This window comes from Peromyscus californicus, unplaced genomic scaffold (assembly GCF_007827085.1).
Source record: "Peromyscus californicus insignis strain IS unplaced genomic scaffold, ASM782708v3 Scaffold_6__1_contigs__length_162567912, whole genome shotgun sequence".
Taxonomy (NCBI): Eukaryota; Metazoa; Chordata; class Mammalia; order Rodentia; family Cricetidae; genus Peromyscus; species Peromyscus californicus.
The window spans coordinates 130,656,406-130,678,534 of NW_026294584.1; the positions used below are offsets into that span (position 1 = coordinate 130,656,406).

The 22,129-nt window shown below is 47.6% G+C and overlaps 1 protein-coding gene across 8 annotated transcripts in view; it reads left to right on the forward strand.

Moving 5' to 3' along the window:
• Positions 1-67: 67 nt before the first annotated feature.
• The window catches only part of Ift122 (intraflagellar transport 122), a 74,037-nt gene continuing 51,975 nt past the window's right edge, over positions 68-22,129 (forward strand). For 4 of the 8 annotated variants that reach the window (XM_052722014.1, XM_052722008.1, XM_052722012.1 and 1 more), the window contains exons 1-5: positions 91-246; positions 10,155-10,221; positions 11,830-11,914; positions 18,090-18,168; positions 20,182-20,258. In XM_052722014.1, coding sequence (XP_052577974.1) covers positions 206-246; positions 10,155-10,221; positions 11,830-11,914; positions 18,090-18,168; positions 20,182-20,258 — 349 coding nt within the window. In that variant the 5' untranslated portion in view covers positions 91-205. Of the gene's footprint in view, positions 247-10,154; positions 10,222-11,829; positions 11,915-18,089; positions 18,169-20,181; positions 20,259-22,129 lie in introns of all 8 variants that reach the window. The other 4 variants (XM_052722010.1, XM_052722011.1, XM_052722009.1 and 1 more) reach the window with 3 other exon arrangements.

Below are 22,129 nucleotides of genomic sequence, written 5' to 3' on the forward strand. Positions count from 1 at the left end.
CTCCTGCGTCCTTGCGCGCTCGGCGCTTCAGCAGCGGAGCCCGGCTCCCTTTTGGACATGCGCACTGGGAGCTCTGCGTACTCACGCACGGCTCATCGCGCATGTGCGTTGCCAAGGGTAGCGCAGGCAGCCGAAGTGGTTTGCCGAGAGAAGCCTGTTGCTGCCGAGGCAGGGAGGAGGGGCCCGAGGCGTGAGGGAATCGGCGATGAGGGCCGTGTTGACGTGGAGAGACAAAGCGGAGCAGTGGTGAGGAGCGGGACGCGCGGGGATGGCGGGGGAGGCGGCGGGAACTGGCGTGTTGCCATGGCAACGGGCCTGCGGCCTGGCCGAGCGCTCTGATGCTGCGCCTCCAACTCCGCAATGGAAAGAGAAACCGAGTTCCTGGAGGGGCCTTGGGGACCACCCGAGGGTGGCGATCTGCTGGAGCGTTTATACATCATCACTATCCAGTGTTGCTTCTCTCTTCTCAAAATCCCGTCCCGACTTCTCTCACTCACCACAGTGTTTTCTCAGCGTCCTAACCATTGATCATCTTCCAGATGCCCAAATTTTGGTTACCTGACATTTTTTAAGTTTCTTCACTTTTTTTTTTTTTTTTTGAGAAAAAGTCTCACTTTAAAGCTCTGGCTGGCCTGCAACTCACTATGTTGACCAAGCTGGCATTGAACTCACAGAGATCCGTCTGCTTCTGCCTCCTCAGTACTGGGATTAAAGGCGTGCGCCACCATGTTCAGCCTACCTCACTTTTATTTAGACATGGTTTTATGCAGAAAATTATTGCATGTAAGAAAAATCAATATCATTGTCCCAAGTGCAATAACTAAAACGTTTAAGTAGGAACAAACATAGCAGTGTGAGTAACTTGCATTTAGGTACTGTTAAAAGGGAGTGTTTCCATCTGGTCTACTGTGTCTCAAGTGGGACATTCCCATTAAGGTCAGAGAGACATGTAGGATAAGCATCACATAAAGACATTCTCCTGATTAGAAAGTTTGAAAAGGGGCTTAGTAGTTTAGAGCAGGTACTTCCTGCACAAGCATGAAGACCAGAGACTTCTGATCCCAGCACCTACATAAAAGACAGGTGGGGTCCTGTGCAAGCCTGTCATGCTGCTACAGAGGGCAATAAAGACAGGATGACTGATGGGGTTTGCTAGCCATCAACTTACCTGGGGAGGGGTGGCTCCAGGTTAAGGAAGAGGAGGACACCTGATGCCCTCTGACCTCTGCAGATCACACACACACAACTGTGTATATTCATGCACATTTATATACTGACGTACACACATGTTACGCACAGAGAAATAAAAATAGTTTGAAAATGGATAGAAAGAAAGCTGGGCCCAAGCCTGTAATCCCGGCACTTCTGGGGGAGGAAGCAGGAGGATTGGGAGTTCAAGATCATTCTCAGCTGCATAGTGAGTTCAGGGCCAACCTGGGCTCTGTGAGACCCAGTCTCAAAAAACAGAAGAAATTGGATGGGAAAAATACCTCATAGGGTAAAGGCACTTGCTGCCCAGTGACAACCTGGTGGAAGGAGAGAACCAGCTCTACAAAGCTGTCCTTCGACCTCTACACCAGTGCCATGGCATGTGTACCCCACATATGTACACACACACTGTTACACATAAACAGTAAAAAAGGGCAGGGCGGGGCGTAGTGGTGCGCACCTTTAATCCATAGGAGGCAGAGGCAGATGAATCTTCGTGAGTTGGAGGCCAGCCTGGTTTATAGAGTGAGTTCCAGGACAGCCAGTGCTGTTACACAGAGAAACCCTGTCTCGAAAACCAAAATAAATAATGGAGAGTAAAAAGTGTTTTATAAAGGAGAATGGCAATACAACGACTTTGCCATCTTAAAATTCAGTGCTATTTGATGTCTACTTTATTTTGTCACCAAAATTCATCAGCCAGGAACACATTTTGGGAAATTATGGCTTATCGAATAGTTCTTGGCCTGACTCAGAATCTTCCTAGAGGAGTTGGGGATTTAGCTCAGTGGTAGAGCGCTTGCCTAGCAAGCACAAGGCCTGAGTTCGGTCCTCAGCTCCAGAGAGGGGCGGACAAAATAACAGAATCTTCTTAGATGGTCTGTTCGTCGTCGTCACACCTCTCCATCTGTCCCGAAGCCTTTCTATCTGTGACATCCCTCAGGACTTGCTTTGGAGCAGCTTGCACAAGTAACAACTAATGCTGACTTGACCGGACATTGCTTAAGAACTTTGTGTCTTCTACCTCATTGCCTCTTCACAGCGGCTCTGAGGTCGGTACTGTAATCACCTCCAATTTCCAGCAAGGAAGCTGACGTGTAGATAAGTGTGTGCGAGGTGGAGCCGGCTTGCCAGCTCAGGTTACCTTATTCCAAAGGCGGTTCTTTCAGCCTCTCCCTTCAATTTCTATCAGGCAAGTAATGTGGGTAGGCCGCACTTATTTGCATCTTAAATATAAAGAATTTCTGTTGCTTGCAGGACATGCTCCTGCACCCTGCTTGAAACGTGTCACCTTGCCAGTGTCTTTCATTTTAATAAAAACCTGTTTGGAGGTGAACGGTAGGGTGCTCAGCAGCTGAAGGTGCTGGCTGCCAAGCCCAGTGCTCTGAGATTGATCCGTAGAGCTCACGTGGTAAAGGGGAGAACCAGCTCCTGCCAGTTGTCCCTCTGACCTCCAGAAGCTCTCCGTAGTACACATGCCCCCAGTAAATAACATTTTAAACATTAAAAAAATGCTTTTGGTCTTATTTTTTTGAGACAGGGTCTCATGTAGTCCAGATTGGTCCTGGGTTTCTGGTCCTCAGCCTCAGCAGTGCTAGGGTAATAGCATAGTTTTATTACTTTTCTCTTCACTCTAGTATAAGAACACCCACAGCCAGGGATGGTGGCAGCATATGCCTTAATCCCAGCACTCAGGAGGCAGAGGCAGATGGATCTCTGAGTTTGAGGCCAGCCTGGGCTACAGAGTGAGTTGTAGCACAGCCAGGGCTACAGAGTGAGGCCCTATAGTGGCTTTCTCAAAAAATAAATTAAAAAGAGCACCCACAGCACAAGCTGGCATAACTGGCGCCCAAGCATTTGGCGTCTGTGTCAGAGAGCAATAGGGAGCGGCAAGGACTGTGGCAAACTGGGAAGTTCCCGTTCTGCAGGAAAGGGGCAGCTGCTGCTCCGCTCCTGCCAATTACCACTGCGGAGGAATTTGGCCTGGTGTGTGCAGAGCTTCCTATTTTTACCAGAAGCTAGGAATCTGCGTTTTAAATGTGAAATGTCCTAATTTTTAAATGTTGGCACCTAATTAGAAAAAACAAAGTAAAACACCATGTGGGCCAAACAAAACATTTGCTGGTCAAATGCAGTCCGATCTGCTCTGTTCTCAACCCCTGGCACGGAATTTGGTTCATTCTGCTCTGTGGTACTTAGAGTCTGTTGGGTGTGAGAGTTATTTTTTAATCTGTTTATCCCAGAAGTCTAGAGACCTTGTAAAAGCAATGGTTATCTCTTATTTCCAAATGTTTCTGGAGCCTGTTACTATTTGGTGAATAGACGTGTATGTGCATGAATGAATAACCAAGTGAATGAATGACCAGTGAAGACTGCTTATCTGACTATTACAGATTTGAAACAATCTATTAGAATAGGTGCAGAGGTTCTGTAGCCCAGCAGCGTGATGTTGCCTACATGTGCCAGCCGATGGAATGAAACAAAACAGAATAAAACTAACACCTAGTAGTAGAATCCATCAATCCCAGATGCCCTTGACTCCCCCCCCCCCCCCCCCCCCCCCCCCCCCCAGGCAGCCATGGATTCCTGCTCTGCACTTTTGCTTCTGTCTGTCCAGCAGCAGAACTCCCTCAGGACATGTTGCTGTGATTCTGTTGCTCTGCTCCTCATAAACCCAGAGTGACCCCTCTCATGTCAAATTGTGCATTTTCCTGGGTGGTCCCCTGGCCTCCTTCCCTCTAGGCTTGCTAACATTTAGATTTGTATTTTGGAGCTTAGCCAGAGACTCCATTTTCCTACCCAAAGATCCTTCTCAACTGATTCTCTCCACCTCCTCCCTCCTCCCCTCCCTCCCTCTTTTTCTTTCTTCCTGTGTGTGTTGTATGTGTGTGCGCATGTGCAGCATGCAGACGCCCTTGCCTGGGTGTGCACATGAGGAGGTCAGAGGTTGACACTGGGTATCTTCGTCTATTTCTGACCACCTTACTTTTTATTATTTACTTTCTATGTTATGTATATGGGTGTTCTGCCTGCATGTAAGTCTGTGCATCACCTGAGTGCCTGACACCTGCAGAGACCAGAAGAGGGCATCAGATCTCCTGGAACCGGAGTTACAGACAGTTGTGAGCCACCATGTGGGTGTTGGGAGCCCTGTCTTCTACAAGAGCATCCAGTGCTCTTAAATGCTGAGCTCTGTCTCCAACCCCCAACCTTCTTTATTTATTATTTATCTGAGATCAGCTTTCATCACTGAATCTGAAGTTAACCATTTAAGCTAGCCTGGCTAGCCGTCAAGCCCCAGATCTGCCTGTTTCCACATCTCCATTGCTGGACTGACTTGTCGTGCCCAGGTTTTACGTGGAATATTGGGGACCCAAACTCAGGTCCTCCTGCTTGCTCGCACAGTAAGCATGTCACCCATTGAGCTAGCTCCCAACCTTTACATTCTCTCTTATTTTTTTTTTTTTCTTTTCTGAAGTCCTAGTGTTCTTTCTCCCTTAAATATGCTGCTCTGGGTTCATCTCAAGCACAGTGCCTTTTTAGGCTGGCCCATCTTATTCTAGGCAGGTTAACTAGCATTGAAAGATTCTGAGATTGATTGAGGGAGCTGGGGGTGTGGTTCAGTGGTAGAGAGATTACCCATCGTGTGTGAGGCCCAGCATTCTTAGCACCACATTAAAAATTTAATGAAGTGATATAATTTATCTGAGATTGCAAATCCCCGCTACTCAGGAAGCTAAGACCAGGAGATTTCCAGTCTATTAGAGAGCTCGTCTCCAGAAAAGTGGAGGGAAGCCTTGAGTTTCATCTAAGCACAACAAACAAACAAACCCGAAACCCGAAAGCCCAAAGCGTTAAGCAGGGTAGCATGTGTAGCTTGTGGTGGGTTTGAAGAGCACCTTGGAACTTCAGTATGTAGAGGACAGTTGGCAGGGCTCACCTCTCATCTCTCAGCAGTGAAATCTGATCATGCAGGTTTGACAGTTTATCCATTTCATAAAAGAGGACAAGTTGGGAGAGAGCCTGGCATGGTAGCACAGACTGCCAGTGGACAACAAGGCTCGAATGTACTGGCTGAGGCTAGATGGCCTGGGTGGGGTGCTAGATTCCATGACAAAGTCTGAGAGCTTCCCAGTTTGGGGATTCTGTGATGATGTGATATCATTCAAGCCTGGGGGTGGAGTTAAACCTAAAATCCTGGTAGGTTGCCAGTTGTGATCAGTATATTTAAGACTTGTCAGGCCCCTGGGTCTAACATATAATGTAAAGCTTGGTCATTGCCCTCAAGTTGCAGATGATTGTATTAAGAAGGCGTATTATGAAACAGTCAAATATAGAAGTCTGTGTGCATGAGAGTGAAACTGAGTTGTTTAGGTTCCAAGTTCAGTAGGAGTTAAATTGGGGCAAGTCAGGCTGGAGAGATGGCTCAGCAGTCAGAGCGATTGCTGATTGCTGCTTTTCCTTCCAGTGGCCCCAAGTTTGGTTCCCAGCACCCATGTTGGGTGACTCATAATCAAAAATTAGATGTTGTAATTTAAGAAAGTACACTGTAGGACATCCAGAAAGTGAGCTTTCACATCTGAGAGGATTGTTTAGGCTTAGCCCAAATGAGACACTTAACACTGAGAGGGCTCAGTGGGTAAAGGTGCTTGCTGCTAAGTCAGATGACCTGAATTTGATCCCTGGGACCCACGTGATAGGAGAGAACCAACTCCTGTCGGCTGTTCTCTGACTACACGTGCACCATGGCATTTGTGTGCCCCCCACATAGATAAATAAATGTAATAAAAAGGTCTGAAGCAAGAGCAGTGGCACAGACCTATAATCCTGGCACTTGAGTAGTGGAGGCAGGAGGATTAGAAGTTCAAGACTGGGCTGCAGAGGTGGCTCAGCGATTAAAAGCACTGGCTGCTCTTCCAGAGGACCTGAGTTCTAGTCCCAGCAACCATATGGTAGATCACAACTAACTATAGTAGGGCAACTAACTGATGCCCTCTTCTGGCATAAAGTTGTACATGCAGATAGAGCTCTCATATACATAAGATAAATAAATAAATCTAAAAAAAAAAAAGTTCAGATCATCCTTAGCTACATCAACTGCACAATGAGTTTGGGACCAGACTGAGCTAAACGAGACTGTTTCAAAAACAACAACAACAAAATGCCAGGTGAGGGGGTTCACATCTATAATTCCAGCATTTGGGAGGAGGAGGAGGAGCACCATAAATTCAAGGTTAGCCTAAGCTACAAAGGAGTTCTAGGTCAGCCTGGGCCAGAGTAGGAAGACCCTGCCCCCACAAGCAAGCAAAACCAATATAAATAAAACAATTCAACCACAGATAACCCTTGGAGAAGAGGTCTGAGAATCATTATGACTGGCTCAGATGTATACAGGCCAAGGACTAGATGAAAGGTACAAACCCATTCCAAGCTAATGGCTCATCATAAAGGTATGCCGATGCTAGACACTTTATGGAAGGCTAGCCCATGACCCCTGGTGTTAGGAGGATAGCTTTCTACCTTGTTTTATAGATAAGAGTGAAGTTCAGATAGGTCAGCTTTCCTGGTCCCAGTTCCCCTCTGCTTTACAGTCTGCCACTTGCTTTGAATGTGACACATGTCAAGGATGTTTGAAACAAGGAAGCCCAGGCCTGTTTCCACATAACAGTGAAGAAGGGCAATGAAGAACTTGGGCCAGGATTTAATTCTATGCATTATGCCAAACTGGAAAGCCAGACAGGCTTCCCTTTGCTCAACCTCTGTCAGCCAGCTCTCTACAGAAGACAGCTTCTCTATATATACTTCTGTTTCCTCAGTGGGCCTGCCCAGTCTGCTCCATTTGCTATTGTATGTGCCTGTAGGGTAACATAAGCTTTCCCGGTCACAACTCTCAACTGTTAGTAAGTGTAAAGAGTTTTTATTCAAGGAATCTTCCAGGAGTCAGTAGCCTGTGGTGTAGTATAATGTCATGTGTGTAGAATCTGAGTAGACAGACACAGAAAGGGTACTCCAGATGAATAGAAGGGACGGATCCAGAGGCTGAGGTATGAAGCTAGGTGCGTTCTTACATATCTACCTATAATATCAGCACTTCAGAGTCTGAGATGGGAGGATTGCATTGAGTTTGAGGCCAGCTTGAGCTAAATAGCTAGGACCAGGTCAGCCAGGGATATATAGAGCTGTGTCTCAAAAACACAAACAAGGACTGGTAAAAGGTTTACAGATAAAAGTGCTCACTACCCAAGCCTGATGACCTGAGTGTAATCCCTGGAATCCATGTAAAGAATTTGGTAATACACATCTGTAATCCCAGAGCTCCTGAGGTGAGATGGGAGGTGAGACAGGAGAATCACCTGAAGCTCCTGGGCCTGGAGTACACCACACAGTGGAATACACCACAAGGTGGAATACAACAAGGTAGAAAACGAGAACTGATTCCTGAAAGGTGTCCTCTGACTCTCCACATGCCTCCCCCACAAAGACACAAGAAGTAAATAAAATAATACTGAAACTTCGGACAAGAGGATGGAGAAAGGGAAGAGTGGCCAGCAGGCGCTGGGTTTCAGCTAGAGTGGAGGAGCACAATTTGGCAGACTCAGGAGGGCCACAGTTATATATTGTATATTTCAAAATGACTAAATGGTCTCCACCTTAAATGATAAGTCGTTGAGCTGATAGACACGTTAACTAGCTTTCTGCAATGCATATTATATATTTAAATATTATATAAACATATTGCACCATCTACACAATTATTATTTGTAAGTTACTTTCCAAATTCTACATGGAATGCCTTGAGTAAATGATGATTCTTTGGGGGTACTTCTGATAGGGTAAGAAAGCCATTGTGAATTACTTCATCAACCATGATATATACTAACAGCAATAATGAAGGCCTGAGGGAAGGTTGACACATGGGCTCTGAGGCTGGGCTGCTGGGATTGGAATCCTGGCTTCACTTCTCTAAACTGAAAGCAGTTTACTTTCAAGCAAGTTGATTAACTTTGTAGTTTTCTTACCTGAAAGATAGGCTTGGAGTTGTGGGGTTGGGAGAAGTTGTACAATTGAGCATTTAAACTTTATCCTCCATACAGTAACATGTGTGCTCAATGAATGTCAGCCACTGGAAAAACATTCAGGGAAACATTTGATGTACTTGGCAGCAATCCAAGAGAGTAGGGGCAGTGCAGTATGGTGGTTAGGAGCCCAGGCTTCAGAGGCCCTTTACTAGTTGGTTGTATGATGCTCCTGCCCAGCCTGAACCATGGTGTTGTCTGTAAGCAGAGTCCAGTTTGTCCTTTCATGTCCATGGGAGAGTTGTTTCAGGAACCCCAAAGGTACCAAAGCGACAGCTGCTCAAGGTTCTTTTATTTTTTTTTTTTTTGGTTTTTCGAGACAGGGTTTCTCTGTGTAGCTTGGTGCCTTTCCTGGAACTCGCTTTGGAGACCAGGCTGGCCTTGAACTCACAGAGATCCGCCTGGCTCTGCCTCCCGAGTGCTGGGATTAAAGGCGTGTGCCACCACCGCCCGGCGGTTCTTTCTTTTAGACAGCATAATGTTTGCATGGGAACTTGACCCAGCACTGTGCTGTGAATCACCTCCAAATGACATGGGAATGTTGTGGAAATCACTTTTATTCTCTGCTGTCAGGGAATACTGATAAGGGAAAAAGTGTTCACTACAGAGGTGGTTTTCCCCCAAGCATGCGTGCATGTGCGTGCGTGCGTGCGTGCGTGCGTGCTTCTATTTTTTAAAAAAAGATTTATTTAGCCGGGCGGTGGTGGCACACGCCTTTAATCCCAGCACTTAGGAGGCAGAGGCGGGCAGATCTCTGTGAGTTCAAGACCAGTCTGGTCTACAGAGTGATTTCCAGAATAGGCACCAAAACTTCACAGAGAAACCCTGTCTCAAAAAACCATTAAAAAAAATTATTTATTATATATAGTGTTCTGCATGCATGTATGCCTTCAGGCCAGAAGAGGGCACCAGATCTCATTGTAGATGATTGTGAGCCACTATGTGGTTGCTGGGAATTAAACTCAGGATCTCTGGAAGAGCAGCCAGTGCTCTTAACTTCTCCAGCCCTGTTTTTTGTTTTTTGTTTTTGGAGACATGGTTTTTCTCTGTGTAGCCCTGGCTGTCCTAGACCTCGCTCTGTAGACCAGGCTGGCCTTGAACTCACAGAGATCCGCGTGCCTCTGCCTCCCAAGTGCTGGGATCAAAGGCATGCCCCCCCCCCCCCCCCCCCCCCCCCGGCTGCAGTGCAGTTTCTGTGCGGCTCCTTCACCAGTCTCATAGTATTCCTCATTATTTCATCCACTGTAAGAGGGCCTTGGTTATAAAATACCGTTACATGCATATCAGTATGAGAGCAAAAAGATGCCATACTTCACTGACATGTCATCACTTAGAAAAGTCTATTCTTTGAAGTTGGTGCCACAGGAGTCACTGGCCAGTGTGTCTGCTTCATATGTTCCCATTCAAGTGGACATTCCTGGAGGGTAGAGAGTGACCCTGCCAAGCTCCCCGTGTCTGTTAGTGCCCCGTACCTAACAGGTGCTTGGTGAATATCTGGGTAGCTGTCCCACCTTTTCGTGGCATGGTTGGCAGAGTCTGTGCTCTCAGCTGTTGACCCTTTGAATCATTTCTGGCTTCTGGACGAGAGGAAACCATCACGGAGCTGACTGCCGAGCAGATCATGATTGAATGGGCTGCCAAGGTGTGGTCACTGAGTGGAATTTGCAACCAGATGCAATTGTTAGCTATTATTACCACCCCACCCCCGGCACACACACACACACACACACACACACACACACACACACACACACACACACACACACACACACACAGTGTTTCATAATGGAAGTAAAGTTTGCTTTCCTGGCCATTAGCAGACCTCGTCGTTTCGGTTCCTAATTGTCTTTTTGCCTTGTCTCCTGTTAGTATCTACGACCTCGCATTTAAGCCTGATGGAACACAACTGATTCTGGCTGCAGGAAACAGATTGCTGGTAGGATTTTGTCTGAGTTTCCATTCTGAGTGCTTTTTTTTCTCCCCCCTCTTGTAAGTACTCTGAAATGTGACCCTCTTTTTTGAGATAAAAAAGGCAAGGGCGGAAAAACTAGCCATTCCTTTTTAATAAGGAAGGAAATGGTGTATTTAAAACAGGTAGGTAAACTGTCTATCAGATAGGAACTCGTGAACAATGCCTCCTTTGGAGTCATTTGTCTTTCCCCTTTGAGACACCCATGAAATGGTCGCAGACAATTAATCAAAATGCCTTTGAAACTGGGTGGGTGTCAGTTCATATTTTGTTGGACCAAAGTGAAATAACAAGGCTAAAGGCTGCCCTTCCATGAGAAGCCAGAAAGTTGACCTTGACTTCTGGACTCGGGTGCCCCTAAGTAATTCCATATGAATGCTGTCCTATTGTTCATAGTTTCAAAGGACACAGGCTCCCTCTGGAACCTATCCTAGTACATAAGACTAATCTTCAGAGACGCCTTTGTTTGACCCAGAACCTCTGTAATGGGCCTTCTTCCGCTAAGCTGCCGCCGCCGCCGTCCTTTCTGCTGTGTCTAGATGCACAGACCGACGACGACGACGACGACGACGACAGTGTCCTAGTTCTGTGTGCGAAGTCATCGTCTCCCAGCCGTGCCTGAGTTGTTCTGCAGGCTTCTTTCCAGGGCAGACGGCATAGGTCCTTTTCACTTCCCTTCACGGACTTCCTTCTCCAGTCTTCTGCCTGTGTGGGAGAGCTCTGGCCTCATTTCTCAGATGCTCTGTTTTTTACATCTCCACATATTTAGCCATGTTGCACAACTATAAAGTACCCTAAGTGCACATTGCAGCTGCGTTTTATAACACTCCCTCCCACTTGCAAACCCCACGTTTGTTAGATCTGTGACTTTCAGACATGGTAGCAAGTATGATGCATCTGTGTGTGCTGACATTAGTGGCAGTGTTGGCCCTGACAGTTAACCATGTTGTCCACCAGCTCTTTGCGTGTGCTGGCTTTGTTAATGAGGGCCTGTCTTGATGGCTCATTCATCCAAGCCCATGTGAAATGAGTGAAATTTGCCTAGGCCTGGTTGTGCAGGCTTTTAATCTCAGCTCCTTGAGAGGAGGAGGCAGGAGGATTGAAGGTTCAAGGCCAGCCTGTGCTGCAGAGGAAGTTCAGAGCCAGCCTGAGCAACTTAGTAAACACTGTTTCAAAATAAAAACTAGCCGAGGAGGCTGTGAATGTAGCTCAGAGGCAGAGGGCTTGTCTGGCGCTATACAGTGCCCCAGGTTCAGGCCCCAGTACTGGGTGGGGAGGTGGGGAGAACGGGTGAAGTCTGCAGAGCTTTCCCTCGAGTGAAAAGCAGTGTGGTTGCTGTTTCTCCACCATTGGCCGTGTGTGCCTCGCCACACAGAGCATCGAGCTGGCCCTCCACTTCCTGCTGGGCCTGCAATAAGACATTCATTCTTGTTATGTAGTGCTGTCTCTACTTGATACTAATTTAGGAAATCAACAACTGTTGTGTTATAAAAACAAAAATAGCAGTAGCACCCTGCAGGAATTTTGAATAATGGATGTCACACAGATAATCGATATTTTTACTCCTTTTGACAGGTTTATGACACCTCCGATGGCACCTTACTTCAGCCCCTCAAGGGACACAAAGACACTGTGTACTGCGTGGCCTATGCAAAGGATGGTAAGAGGCCTCTCTGGGTTCTGGTCTGGTCATGGCCTTTAGCTGCTCCTCTTTCTCCTCAGGAATTCTGTAATTATCTTTAAAATACAACCTGCATGTTCAGAGGATAGGAAATAGCTTAGACTTTAGCAAGTCATGGAAACAGGGCTTTTGGCTTGCCTTTTGTGGTGCTGGGACTAAGTCCAGGGCCTTACGCACACCAGGTAAGTGCTCTGCCACTGAGTTAGGACTCTAGCTAGCCACATGGCAGGCACCGTCTCAACTGCTTGGCTTATTTCAGAGAACAAAAGAGAAGAAGGGCTTGTTGGGAGCCAGGGAGGAAGGAGGGACCAGGGAACATAGCATGAGCATAGTCAATAGGAACTAAGTACAAGGCTGGCAGGTGGACAGAATATGAGGGTTGGGAGTGCTGGGTGGAGCAGAGGTCTGGTGCATTATCCAGTATAACTGTGAATGGCCCATTTAGAAAGGGCAGCTGAGCAAAGACTTGCAGACCTGAGATGGAGAGATTCGGCATCGGGCATTTGGGAGAAGAACTTCTTGAGGATGGAAGAGCCACTGCAGAAGCCCTTGGGTGGGGGCTAGGGCAGAAAGAATGGGAGAGAACTGGGAGAGGGATAGAAGAGAACAGGTGTGGGGTGGCCAGACGGTGTCAGCGTCATGAGAGCCCTCAGTGAAGAAGCAGTCAGCACTGTTGTCGGGGTCTGCGTGGAGCAGGGGTGTGATCTGACTTCTATTTTATATCTGCCTTGGAAACAGCTTACCAGCATCTTCCAGGACAAGGGTGACAGTGGCAGACTTCTGTGGGGGCCAAAGAAGTGGTGAGAAGCGATCAGGTTCTGGATAGCTTTGAGGACAGAGCAGATGGGATTTCCTAGCAGGCTGGTGTGAGTGTGAACATTGCAGGCAGCGTCACAGCCCTTGACCGAATGACTGAATGGTGGCGTTACCCTCCACCGATGTGGGTGGTGCTGCCAGAGTTCAGGTGTGCACATGGGCACTGTGGAAACTTGATGGGAGAAAGGAGAGAAAATTGCTGGAATGCAAGCATCAAGTGGTGAGGATATGGGACCTCAGACACAGGGAGGGCTTCGATTCAGAGAAGGGGCATGGCAGGCGGGGCCTGTGGTAGTACGGATCTGAAGGACATTCTCTTTGGTTCCTCCATGGTTTTAGAGTTGAAGAGAAACAAAAAAGTCAAACTGCGGCTTTGGAGAGTGGGAGAATGAATGGACTTAGGAGGTGCAGTGAGACCTCTAGGGGTCGGAAGGATGTACTTGAGGTTGGTGGTCATGAATTGCAGGTGACATCACTTTGTGTGGTTTGTCTTCTCTAGTCACTCTGAGCTGCATGATAGCAGGAGGAGAAGGGATGCGTTTAGTCCGAGTGCAGTTTACAGGCAAGGTGAAGTGAGAGCAGAGAGGATGAATGATCTTTTGCCATGACCTTGAAAGGAGTGGAGATGGGCTGTAAGGGAAGAAGGGCAGTGGAGAGGGGTGGGGCCTGGGCTTGAGGGGTTATTATACTCCAACACCTGGAAGGTTGGGACGGAGAGGAGGTGGTTGGAGAATTGGTGTGTGAGATTGAGATTGTGAGTTAAAAGTCAATTCATTCAGCTGAGTAGTGGAACACTTGCCTAGCGTTCTCTTGTCCAAGGCCCTGAGTTCCTTCCACAGCACTGCAGAAATCACAGTAGAATGAAGAGAAATAGATGGTAGATGAGTAGGCAGGTAGGTAGAGTGCTATGCCGTGGAAGTTCCAACCTTAGCCCAACCCAAAAGCTGTGGGACTTTTGTTAATTTATTGGAATGGGCAGATGGCCCAACAGGTTAAGGCGTTTGCACCAAGCCTGGTTTGAGTTGTTCCCTGGTATCCACTTGGTGGAAGGAGAGAGCCTACTCCTGCAAGTTGTCCTCTGACCTCCAAATGTGTACTGTGGCATGCATAAGCCCACACACATACGCACTCATACAGAAAATAAACAAATAGATCTAAATTAAAGTTTTATGTCTCATTATTGTGTGTGTGCACATGTGGGCATGTTTTACATGGCACACATGTGGACATCAGAAGATAACTTTAGAGAGACTGTTCTCTTCATCCACCTTTACGTGGGTTCTGGGGACTGAGCCTAAGTTGCCAAACTTGTGTGACAAGTGCCTTTACCTGCTGAGCCAACTTCTGGCCCAAGCCCTGATTTTGAGCTGGTTATTATCTCTGTCACTTCCTGGGTCACATGTAGGGCTGGAGATGATGCTCTGACCACAGTTGGAGTTCCTACATCAAAGGATACAGAGCTTAGATGAGACTAAGACCCAGGTACGTATTTCTTTGGATGGTGGACTTTGAGAATTAGATGAAAGATGTAGGGCTGCTCTGTAGGTAAATGCACATATATACAGTGTATTCAGCTCCAGGCTGACTTAGCCTAGTCACTTCGCTTTGGGAGAACTTTGAGTTGCTAGGTCCTGGGGCAGGTTAGGGAGAGACAGCACACATTTCTTGCTTCGTGGTCACGTGTCTGCCGTAGCAGTTTGAATTCAAGTTGATGCTCCAGGGAGACCAGTGGCAGGCAGCCTGGGTAACTGAATGATTTATGCACAGGCGCAGAGGCTGCTGGGTGTCCTGAGTGTGTGAGAGAAGCCCTGTGGCCTGTAGCCCTGTGAGCAATGGCATTAGTCAGCGCTCTGCAGAACTCTGTCACACATTTTCCCATGTGACCCTTCTTTTAGCCCTCTGAAGCATGCAGCAAAGGCACTTTTACTCCCTCTGACAGAGGGACAACAGGCCCGGAGCAATTATAGAACCTGACGGATGTCCTCTGCCTATGGTCCCTGGGTTTTCCCGGTGTATCATGGCTTTTTGTGACACATAATATTAGGAAGTCTTAGTTCCTCCAAACTTGTCTACGCCCTTATTTCTGAAAATGGAGACATACAAATTATGGTTTTACTCTTTAAGTCTGCTTGTTTCTGACTTCTGAAAGTTTCCTAATTAATGAGCCACCATGATTAAAGGTGTGTAAGACAGAGTTCCTTTTTCAAGAATAATAAACCAGTGTGAAGAATGAGTAATAGTAGTTATGTTTTTAGCACAGTTCTGACTTTTTATTTTGTTTTTGAGATAGGGTTTCTGTGTGCAGCCCTAGCTGTCCTGGAACTCACTCTGTAGACCAGGCTGGCCTCAAACTCAGAGATCTGCCTGCCTCTGCCTCCCAAGTGCTGGGATTAAAGGTGTGTGCCACCACTGCCCAGCTGTTCTGAACATTTTCTATGTGTTGTTCTGAACATTTTCTGTGCGTGTGTGTGCGCATGTGTGCACATGCATGTCCTTTCTTCCCATCAACTGTGAGGTAAATTCTATTACTGTCCATTTTCACAGGAGGAATTGAAAGCCTGGAGGTAGCCTGTAGCTAGTCCTGTTCACAGTCCTGTAGCTCATTCCGGTCACACAGCTGCTCGGTGACATCACTAGGGGTTCTGAGGCAGGATTCTGGGCCTGGAGCCCATACTTGTCATCCCCTGCTGCTCAGCAGGTCAGGGAGGTGGAGGGAGGGGACACCTGACAGCAGAGTAGCTCTCTGGTCAGCGTCTGCTACAGTGCCTGACCTCAGGCTCCCGCTTGAGCTGATTACAGAGGAACCGACCCACACAGGGCCTCTGAGGGAGGACTTCTGCTCCCTCTCTGTTTCACACAGGGACACTGAGGCTCTGGGAGCAGTGGCTCCCGAAGGTCACCTTCCACTTGCCCTAAGAGTAAAGTCTGAAAATCTGCAACAGGTTGGACTGTTGAGATGACTCAGCAGGTACAGGTGTTTGCCTCTGCCGCCGTCTGAAAACCTGAAAACCGCTCATGGGGGAAGGAGGGAACTCCCACAGCTGTCCCAGTGTGCGCCATGGTGTCGTTTCTGCCTCCCTCATACACACAAATAAGTCGTCAAAATGTAATAACGTCTGCAGTTGGGCGTGCAAACCCTGGCCCGGCTTCCTTGAAGTCCTCCTCATCAGAGCAAATGAAGGCTGTGGGGGGTGGGGGTGTCGCTGCCAGGCGCCTGCTCTCCCGCATGCTAGTAGGTTGGTGTCCACGGAGTAAATGAGGAATTAGTTGGCATTTGTTGCTTCCTTCTAGCCTGTTCTCACTTAAAGCCCAAGCAGTGTGGAAATGCAGGTCTCATCTGTCACTCTTGTATTCGTGCCTTCCCCGGCTTGTCACTGCTTAGGGGATAAAAGCAAGATCTTTGCTATGGCCCTGAAGGCCCTGGAGATCCCTCAGTCACCGGCTTCATCCCTTGCCACCTGCTCTAAGCTGGGTACCTCTTGACCTCGTAACCATGCCGCTTTTTGCTGCCTCAAGGCCTTTGTGAATGTTTTATCCATGTGCACAACTTGCTCTTTGTCCTGGGGTCAGCTCTGCTTATCCTTTAGATCTGCACTGAAGGATCCCATCTCTTCGGTCCTCCAGGTTAGTGGCTCTCAACCTTCCTAATGCTGCGACCCTTTAATACAGCTCCTCATGTTGTGATGACCCCCACAGCCACAAAATTATTTTTGTTGCTACTTCATAACTGTAATTTTGCTACTGTTATGAATTACAGTGTAAATATCTGATATACAGGATATCTGATATATGGCCCTTGTAAACGGGTCATTTGACCCTGGAGGGGTTGTGACCCACAGCTTGAGAACGGCTGCTCTAGGAACTGCTGACCCAAGAGCACAGTTTCAGTCAGGCAGGATGGCTAGGTTTTTGAGATCTGTTGAATGGTGTGGTAAGCATAATTAACAATAATATATATTTTAAAGCTGCTAAGAGAACAGATTTTGATGTTCTCATCGTTACAAATATAAGTATCTAAGTGATAAATATGTTAATTTGCTTGATATACTTATTTGACTAAATATATCAAAACACTGTACTGTACTCCATAAATATATACAACTTTGGGGGATGAGGGGATGGCTCAGTTGGTTATGTGCCGGCTGCAAAAGCATGAAGACCTGAGTTTGCATCTCCAGCACCCACAGAAACACTTGGGCACAGCACTGGGGAGGTGAGGACAGAGGAGCGCACGGACAGCTAGTCGGGCTAGGTCTGTGAGCTGCTGCGTTAGTGAGAGAATCGGACATAAGGTGGAGAGCAGTGGAGGAGGCTAGCCCGACCTCATGTGAACGCATGCACACCCACATACACCACACAAACTCATGGATACACATGGACAGCTGTAAAATTTAAAAAAAAATTAGGAAGGTGCTGGAGAGGTGCTTCAGCAGTCAAGAGCACTGGCTGTTCTTCCTGAGGATCCGTGTTCACTTCCCAGCACCCCCAGGGTGGCTCACAACCACCCGTAACTCTAGTTTCAGGGAATCTGATGCCATCTTGTGGCCTGTGCAGCACCAGACATGTACATGGTACACAGACTTACATGTAGGCAAATACCATATACATAAAATAAAAATAAGTAAAATCTTAAAAAAAAAAAAAGAAAGTTTAACGTTAGTTTTCCCAGTTACTCTCTTTCTGTATAGGACCCACCACCTTCCAGATTGTATTTGTGTTGGATAAACTTAATGTCTGCTTCTTGGACTAGACACCACAGAAATGAAGCTTAGCTGTTTCAGTCACTGCTCAGCCCTACTGCAGAACATGGCACACAGATGTAGGCGAGCCTCAGAGAGTCTGGGTGTACTCGGTGCCAGGAAAGCCCCACCTGCGGATTCCTTGCTTCCATGGTTGATGAGAAGCAGCGAAGGGCTGGGGTTACAGCTTCTTTGTGGGCTGGGTGCTCATATGTGCAGGCCCTAGGACCTGTCCCTACACCACATCCAAGAACAGCGGTATAGAATAAGGGGGCACTTAATTCCCTCGAAAGGTATTTTTTAGACTGGTCTCTTGTAGTCCGCTGGCTTCAAACTCACTGTGTAGCCAAGGTTGACTCTGAAGCTCTGATCTTGCCACCGCAAGTGCTGGGTGATAGGAGTGCACTAACTACTACTGTCAGCTTCTGCAGTGCGGGGATTTGAACCTGGGGCCTCATACATACTAGACAGCTACTCTGCCAACTGAACTACAGTCCTAGCTAATTAGGTACCTTGAAGAATTACTTGTCTTGCACATACTATCTGGAAAATGCTGGTTTAAAATACACGTGCTGATTTCCTTTTGAAAACCCTTTCAGGCAAGCGCTTTGCATCTGGATCTGCTGACAAGAGCATCATTATCTGGACCTCAAAACTGGAAGGCATTCTCAAGTACACGTAAGTCATTGCATGGGTGACAGTTTATAGTTGAACTCTTACTGTTTTATTTGCTTGAGACAGGGTCTCATTCTGTGAGGGCAACCAAGGCTTATACCCTCCCTGCCTCAGGCTCAGGCAGCAGGGTTTACAGGTGTGCCCCACCAGCCACACCTGACTCTGCTCTGACTGCTGTTCACTGTGGTCACAGCCTTGTGGAAACAATGTGCAGAAGAGCTTTCTCCTCAAGATGAACTTGAATTCAGCATGAGGGGGGGGGGGGGGGGGGGGGGAGTGAGTGACCACTAACTAGCTTGGCTAGCACTGAGCTGTGTGTCGTGTAATGTATTTTACTAATCTGACACTACAGATCTCCATTACTTCCCTCTCACCCACTCTGTCCTCTTCAGTGTCTCTGCCTCCAGGAATGGCTTTGCATCTGCCCAGTGTCAAAAACTAGAAAAGCCAGTGTGCTCTAAGCTTCCTACTCCTTAGGGGCAGTGTTCAAATCTCTCCCTTTCCTAGCAAGCACTCCTGCCTCCGCCCCTCTCCCCCCCCCCCCCCCCCCCAACACATCCTACAGGCCTCAGGTGCAGCTGTCCCTGCTGCCAACTCTCCCCTTCCCCTCCAGACTCAGGAGGCCCCGTCCTGAGCATTTCTTCCAGCTGTGGCCTTACATGTTCTGAGTATTGATTGATGCCACCCATTGGCCTGTGGGCTCTAGAAGGCAGACACTACCCCTGCTTTTGCATGCTTGTATTTCTGACACCTAGCCTGGTCCACAGTAAGTACTTGACAGACAACTTTTTTATTTTCAGTTCTAGAGAAATACCCCAAATACAAACTGTGCCATCGCCACCAGGTGTTATGTACATTAACGCTGTTGGCCAACCAAACTTTGGCAAGTGAAGTCTTCAGAACCCTTCATCTTGCTGAACCTAAACTCAGTGCTTAGCACCTTCCATTTGCCCCATCGCAGCCCTGGCAACCGTCATTCTCCTTTCTGACTCTAGGAGTTTGGCTCCTCCAGGTGCCTCATAGAAGTGGGATCATATAGTATTTGGTGTTTTGTGATTGGCTCGTTTTATGTAATGTCCTCATGGCCCATGCCTTCCTCTTTAAGGCTGAAGTAATACTCCATTGTGTGTCTGTATCCCATTTGGATTGCTCAACAGCTGATGGACACTTAGGCTGCTCCCACCTGCTACCTACTGTGAATGATGCTGCTCTGAACGCATCAAGCCGTGTTTAGCTGAACAGTGAGTCAGGCCATGCGTACAGTGTCACCAGAGAGTGAAGGACTAGAGCTGGGACCCAGATGCCATGGAGTGCACCTGGCCTGCAGCCTCTTCCTCACACTTAACCTGTATTTCTGGGCCACCAGAAAGGCTCAATGAGAGCCACAAGTAAAGCGTGCTGTCTGCACCTGGCGCTAAGCTGGTTCCCTGGGTCTTTATCTCAGTCACCCACTGGAGGTGTCAGGAGGAGAGCCCTGAAGGAGGAGGAGCGGCTTGAGATAGGTGGGATGCAGGGTGGGTGGAACTGGTGGTGAGGGCAGTCCTGTAAAGGAGTCCCTGAGCTGGCTGTTGGTCACTCAGGGAGGGCCTTGCAATGTGTCACTTGAGACTTCAATGCTGTTTTTTTTCTTTTTAAATTTATTTTTGTCTTTTTTATTTTGTTTTTGTTTGTTTATTTGTTTTTTTCTGGAGCTGAGGACCAAACCCAGGGCCTTGTGCTTGCTAGGCAGGCGCTCTACCACTGAGCTAAATCTCCAACCCCTACATTTATTTTTAATTTATTTTATGTATATGGGTATTTTGCCTGCAGAGGCTAGAAGAGGGCATCATATTCTTTGGAACTGGAGTTACAGACAGCAGTGAGCTGCTATGTGGGTACTGGGAACCGAATCCTGGTCCTCTGGGAGAGTAGTAAGAGCTCCTTCTCTAGCTCCTTCAAGCCTACTTTGACTCTACTTGGAGCCACTGAGATATTCGTGGTTTGCTATGGAATAATCTTCAGTTCTTCACCTTCCAGGCACAATGACTCTATACAGTGTGTTGCCTACAACCCTATTACCCACCAACTGGCATCCTGTTCCTCCAGTGACTTTGGTAAGTTTCAATTCCCAGCACCTCTAGTGGAGAAGGCTGAGACTCACACAGAACCTGGTGGCCTGTCCTGATAGAGAGAGGCCTCTTCTCCACCTCCAGCAGCCGAGGCGAGGTTCATAGTTATCTTTTAAATTTGCAGAAAGAGACAGTGAGAGATGATGACCTCGAGGGTGGTGAGATGTCTGAGACAGATGAGCAGGAGGGTCCTAGGGAGGAAATGGTGTGATGGACAGGAGGGCACAGAAGACTCTGACTCACCCTAGCAGGGACTGTGTCTCTGCCCACCTTGGTATTCACCCACATCCACATATTTGTGGAATTCACCCTTTCAGTTGTGCTGCTGACTCAGTGTGTCCTTCTTCTTGTCTCTGTGCCAGTGGCTCTGCTTCCCGGGGACAGCAGACCTCCCCCCAACCCCCCAGGTGCCATACAGGGCTGGCATGGACTGGGACGGGAGGTGACAGTGATGTGTCTATGAAGGGAGGAGGGAGGCTTCTGGAGCATGAAACGTTGATGCTGGCTTCCAGCTCCATGCCAAGGGACCCACAGGACAGCCACAGGGCTAGGAACCCAGAGACCTAAGCCTTTTCAGTACCTCAATGTCCTTATCCAAAAGGAATGTGTTCCCTACCTTGTCTGTTCAACTCACATAGTTTTAGCTTCCAGAGAGAATGCAAAACAACCAGTTTATCAGTGGTGGGAGCACCACTGTTTGCTTACACAGTTTAACGTATCTTGTGGGCTGCTGCTCTGTGCTTGTTTGGGGAGTTAAAATAGCCCTGCTCTCAAACTTGTGGCACGAGGAAGGTAGGATTTGTAAAAATATCTTGAGTAAAAATAGTTGGGCTGGGGAGATGCTTCCGTGGGTAAAGTGCTTGCAGCCTGAGGACCAGAGTTCAGAGCCCGGGTACCCAGGTACAAGCCAGCTGTGGTGGCTTCTGTCTATGACCCCAGTGCTGGAGGCAAGACTGCCAGATCCCAGGGGCTTGCTGGACAGACAGTCTAGCCAAAATGGAGAGTGCTAGGTTCAGTGAGGAACCCTGTCTAAAAAATAGAGTGATAGAGGAAGACATCTCAAGGTCAGCTTCTGCTTCCTAGGCAAGCATCCCGCACACAGATGTCACTGTACACACACATGCAACAGTACCTGCAGGACATTTATAGTGTGGGACGCACTGTGCTGATGGTTTACAGTGAATTTTTTAAAAGAGAATTCTTTTTTTCTTCTTCTTCTTCTTTTTTTTTTTTTTTTGAGAGACTGGATCACCTGGGTGTCTTTATTGGTGTCTGGTCCCTTTTCTCTGAAAACACTCAAACTTTTAAAGGTAACATAAATATCTGCATTAACATAATTATGAAATGTGTGGTATGCACAAGTCAGCTAAAGATGATTTTTTGTTTTATGTTTGGGTAGGTAAAAGGTATCTGTCAACTTTATAAGTCCATTTGGACTGTGTATCCAAACTGTAATATAGTAAGTCATGAAGACTCTGTAACCAACAAGATTTATCATGTCTCATCCAGTCTCAGAGCTCTTCCCATGTGGAGGGTCAACAGAGATGTCACCTGTCCTGTAGTCTTTTCCGACTTTCTCCCTCCTGCCTGCAGATCCTCAGGAGGTCTCCCTTAGTCCAGTCTGATAAAAAGAGAATTTTTATGGTTTGAGAACCATTTTAAAAAAAATCTAAGCTCTGAGTCCTATGCCAGCTCCTGAGGTCAAGTGTTTCACTTGTTCCCACCCTCCTGGTCAAGGAGAAAACACAGGGGCTCAGTGTAGTTCTGGGGTCACTGGCAGTCACCTAGCCAGCACTGGAGGAGTGGGGTTGAAGCCCAGGCTGGGCAACTATGTGCAGAGCTTGAGGGAGGCTAGG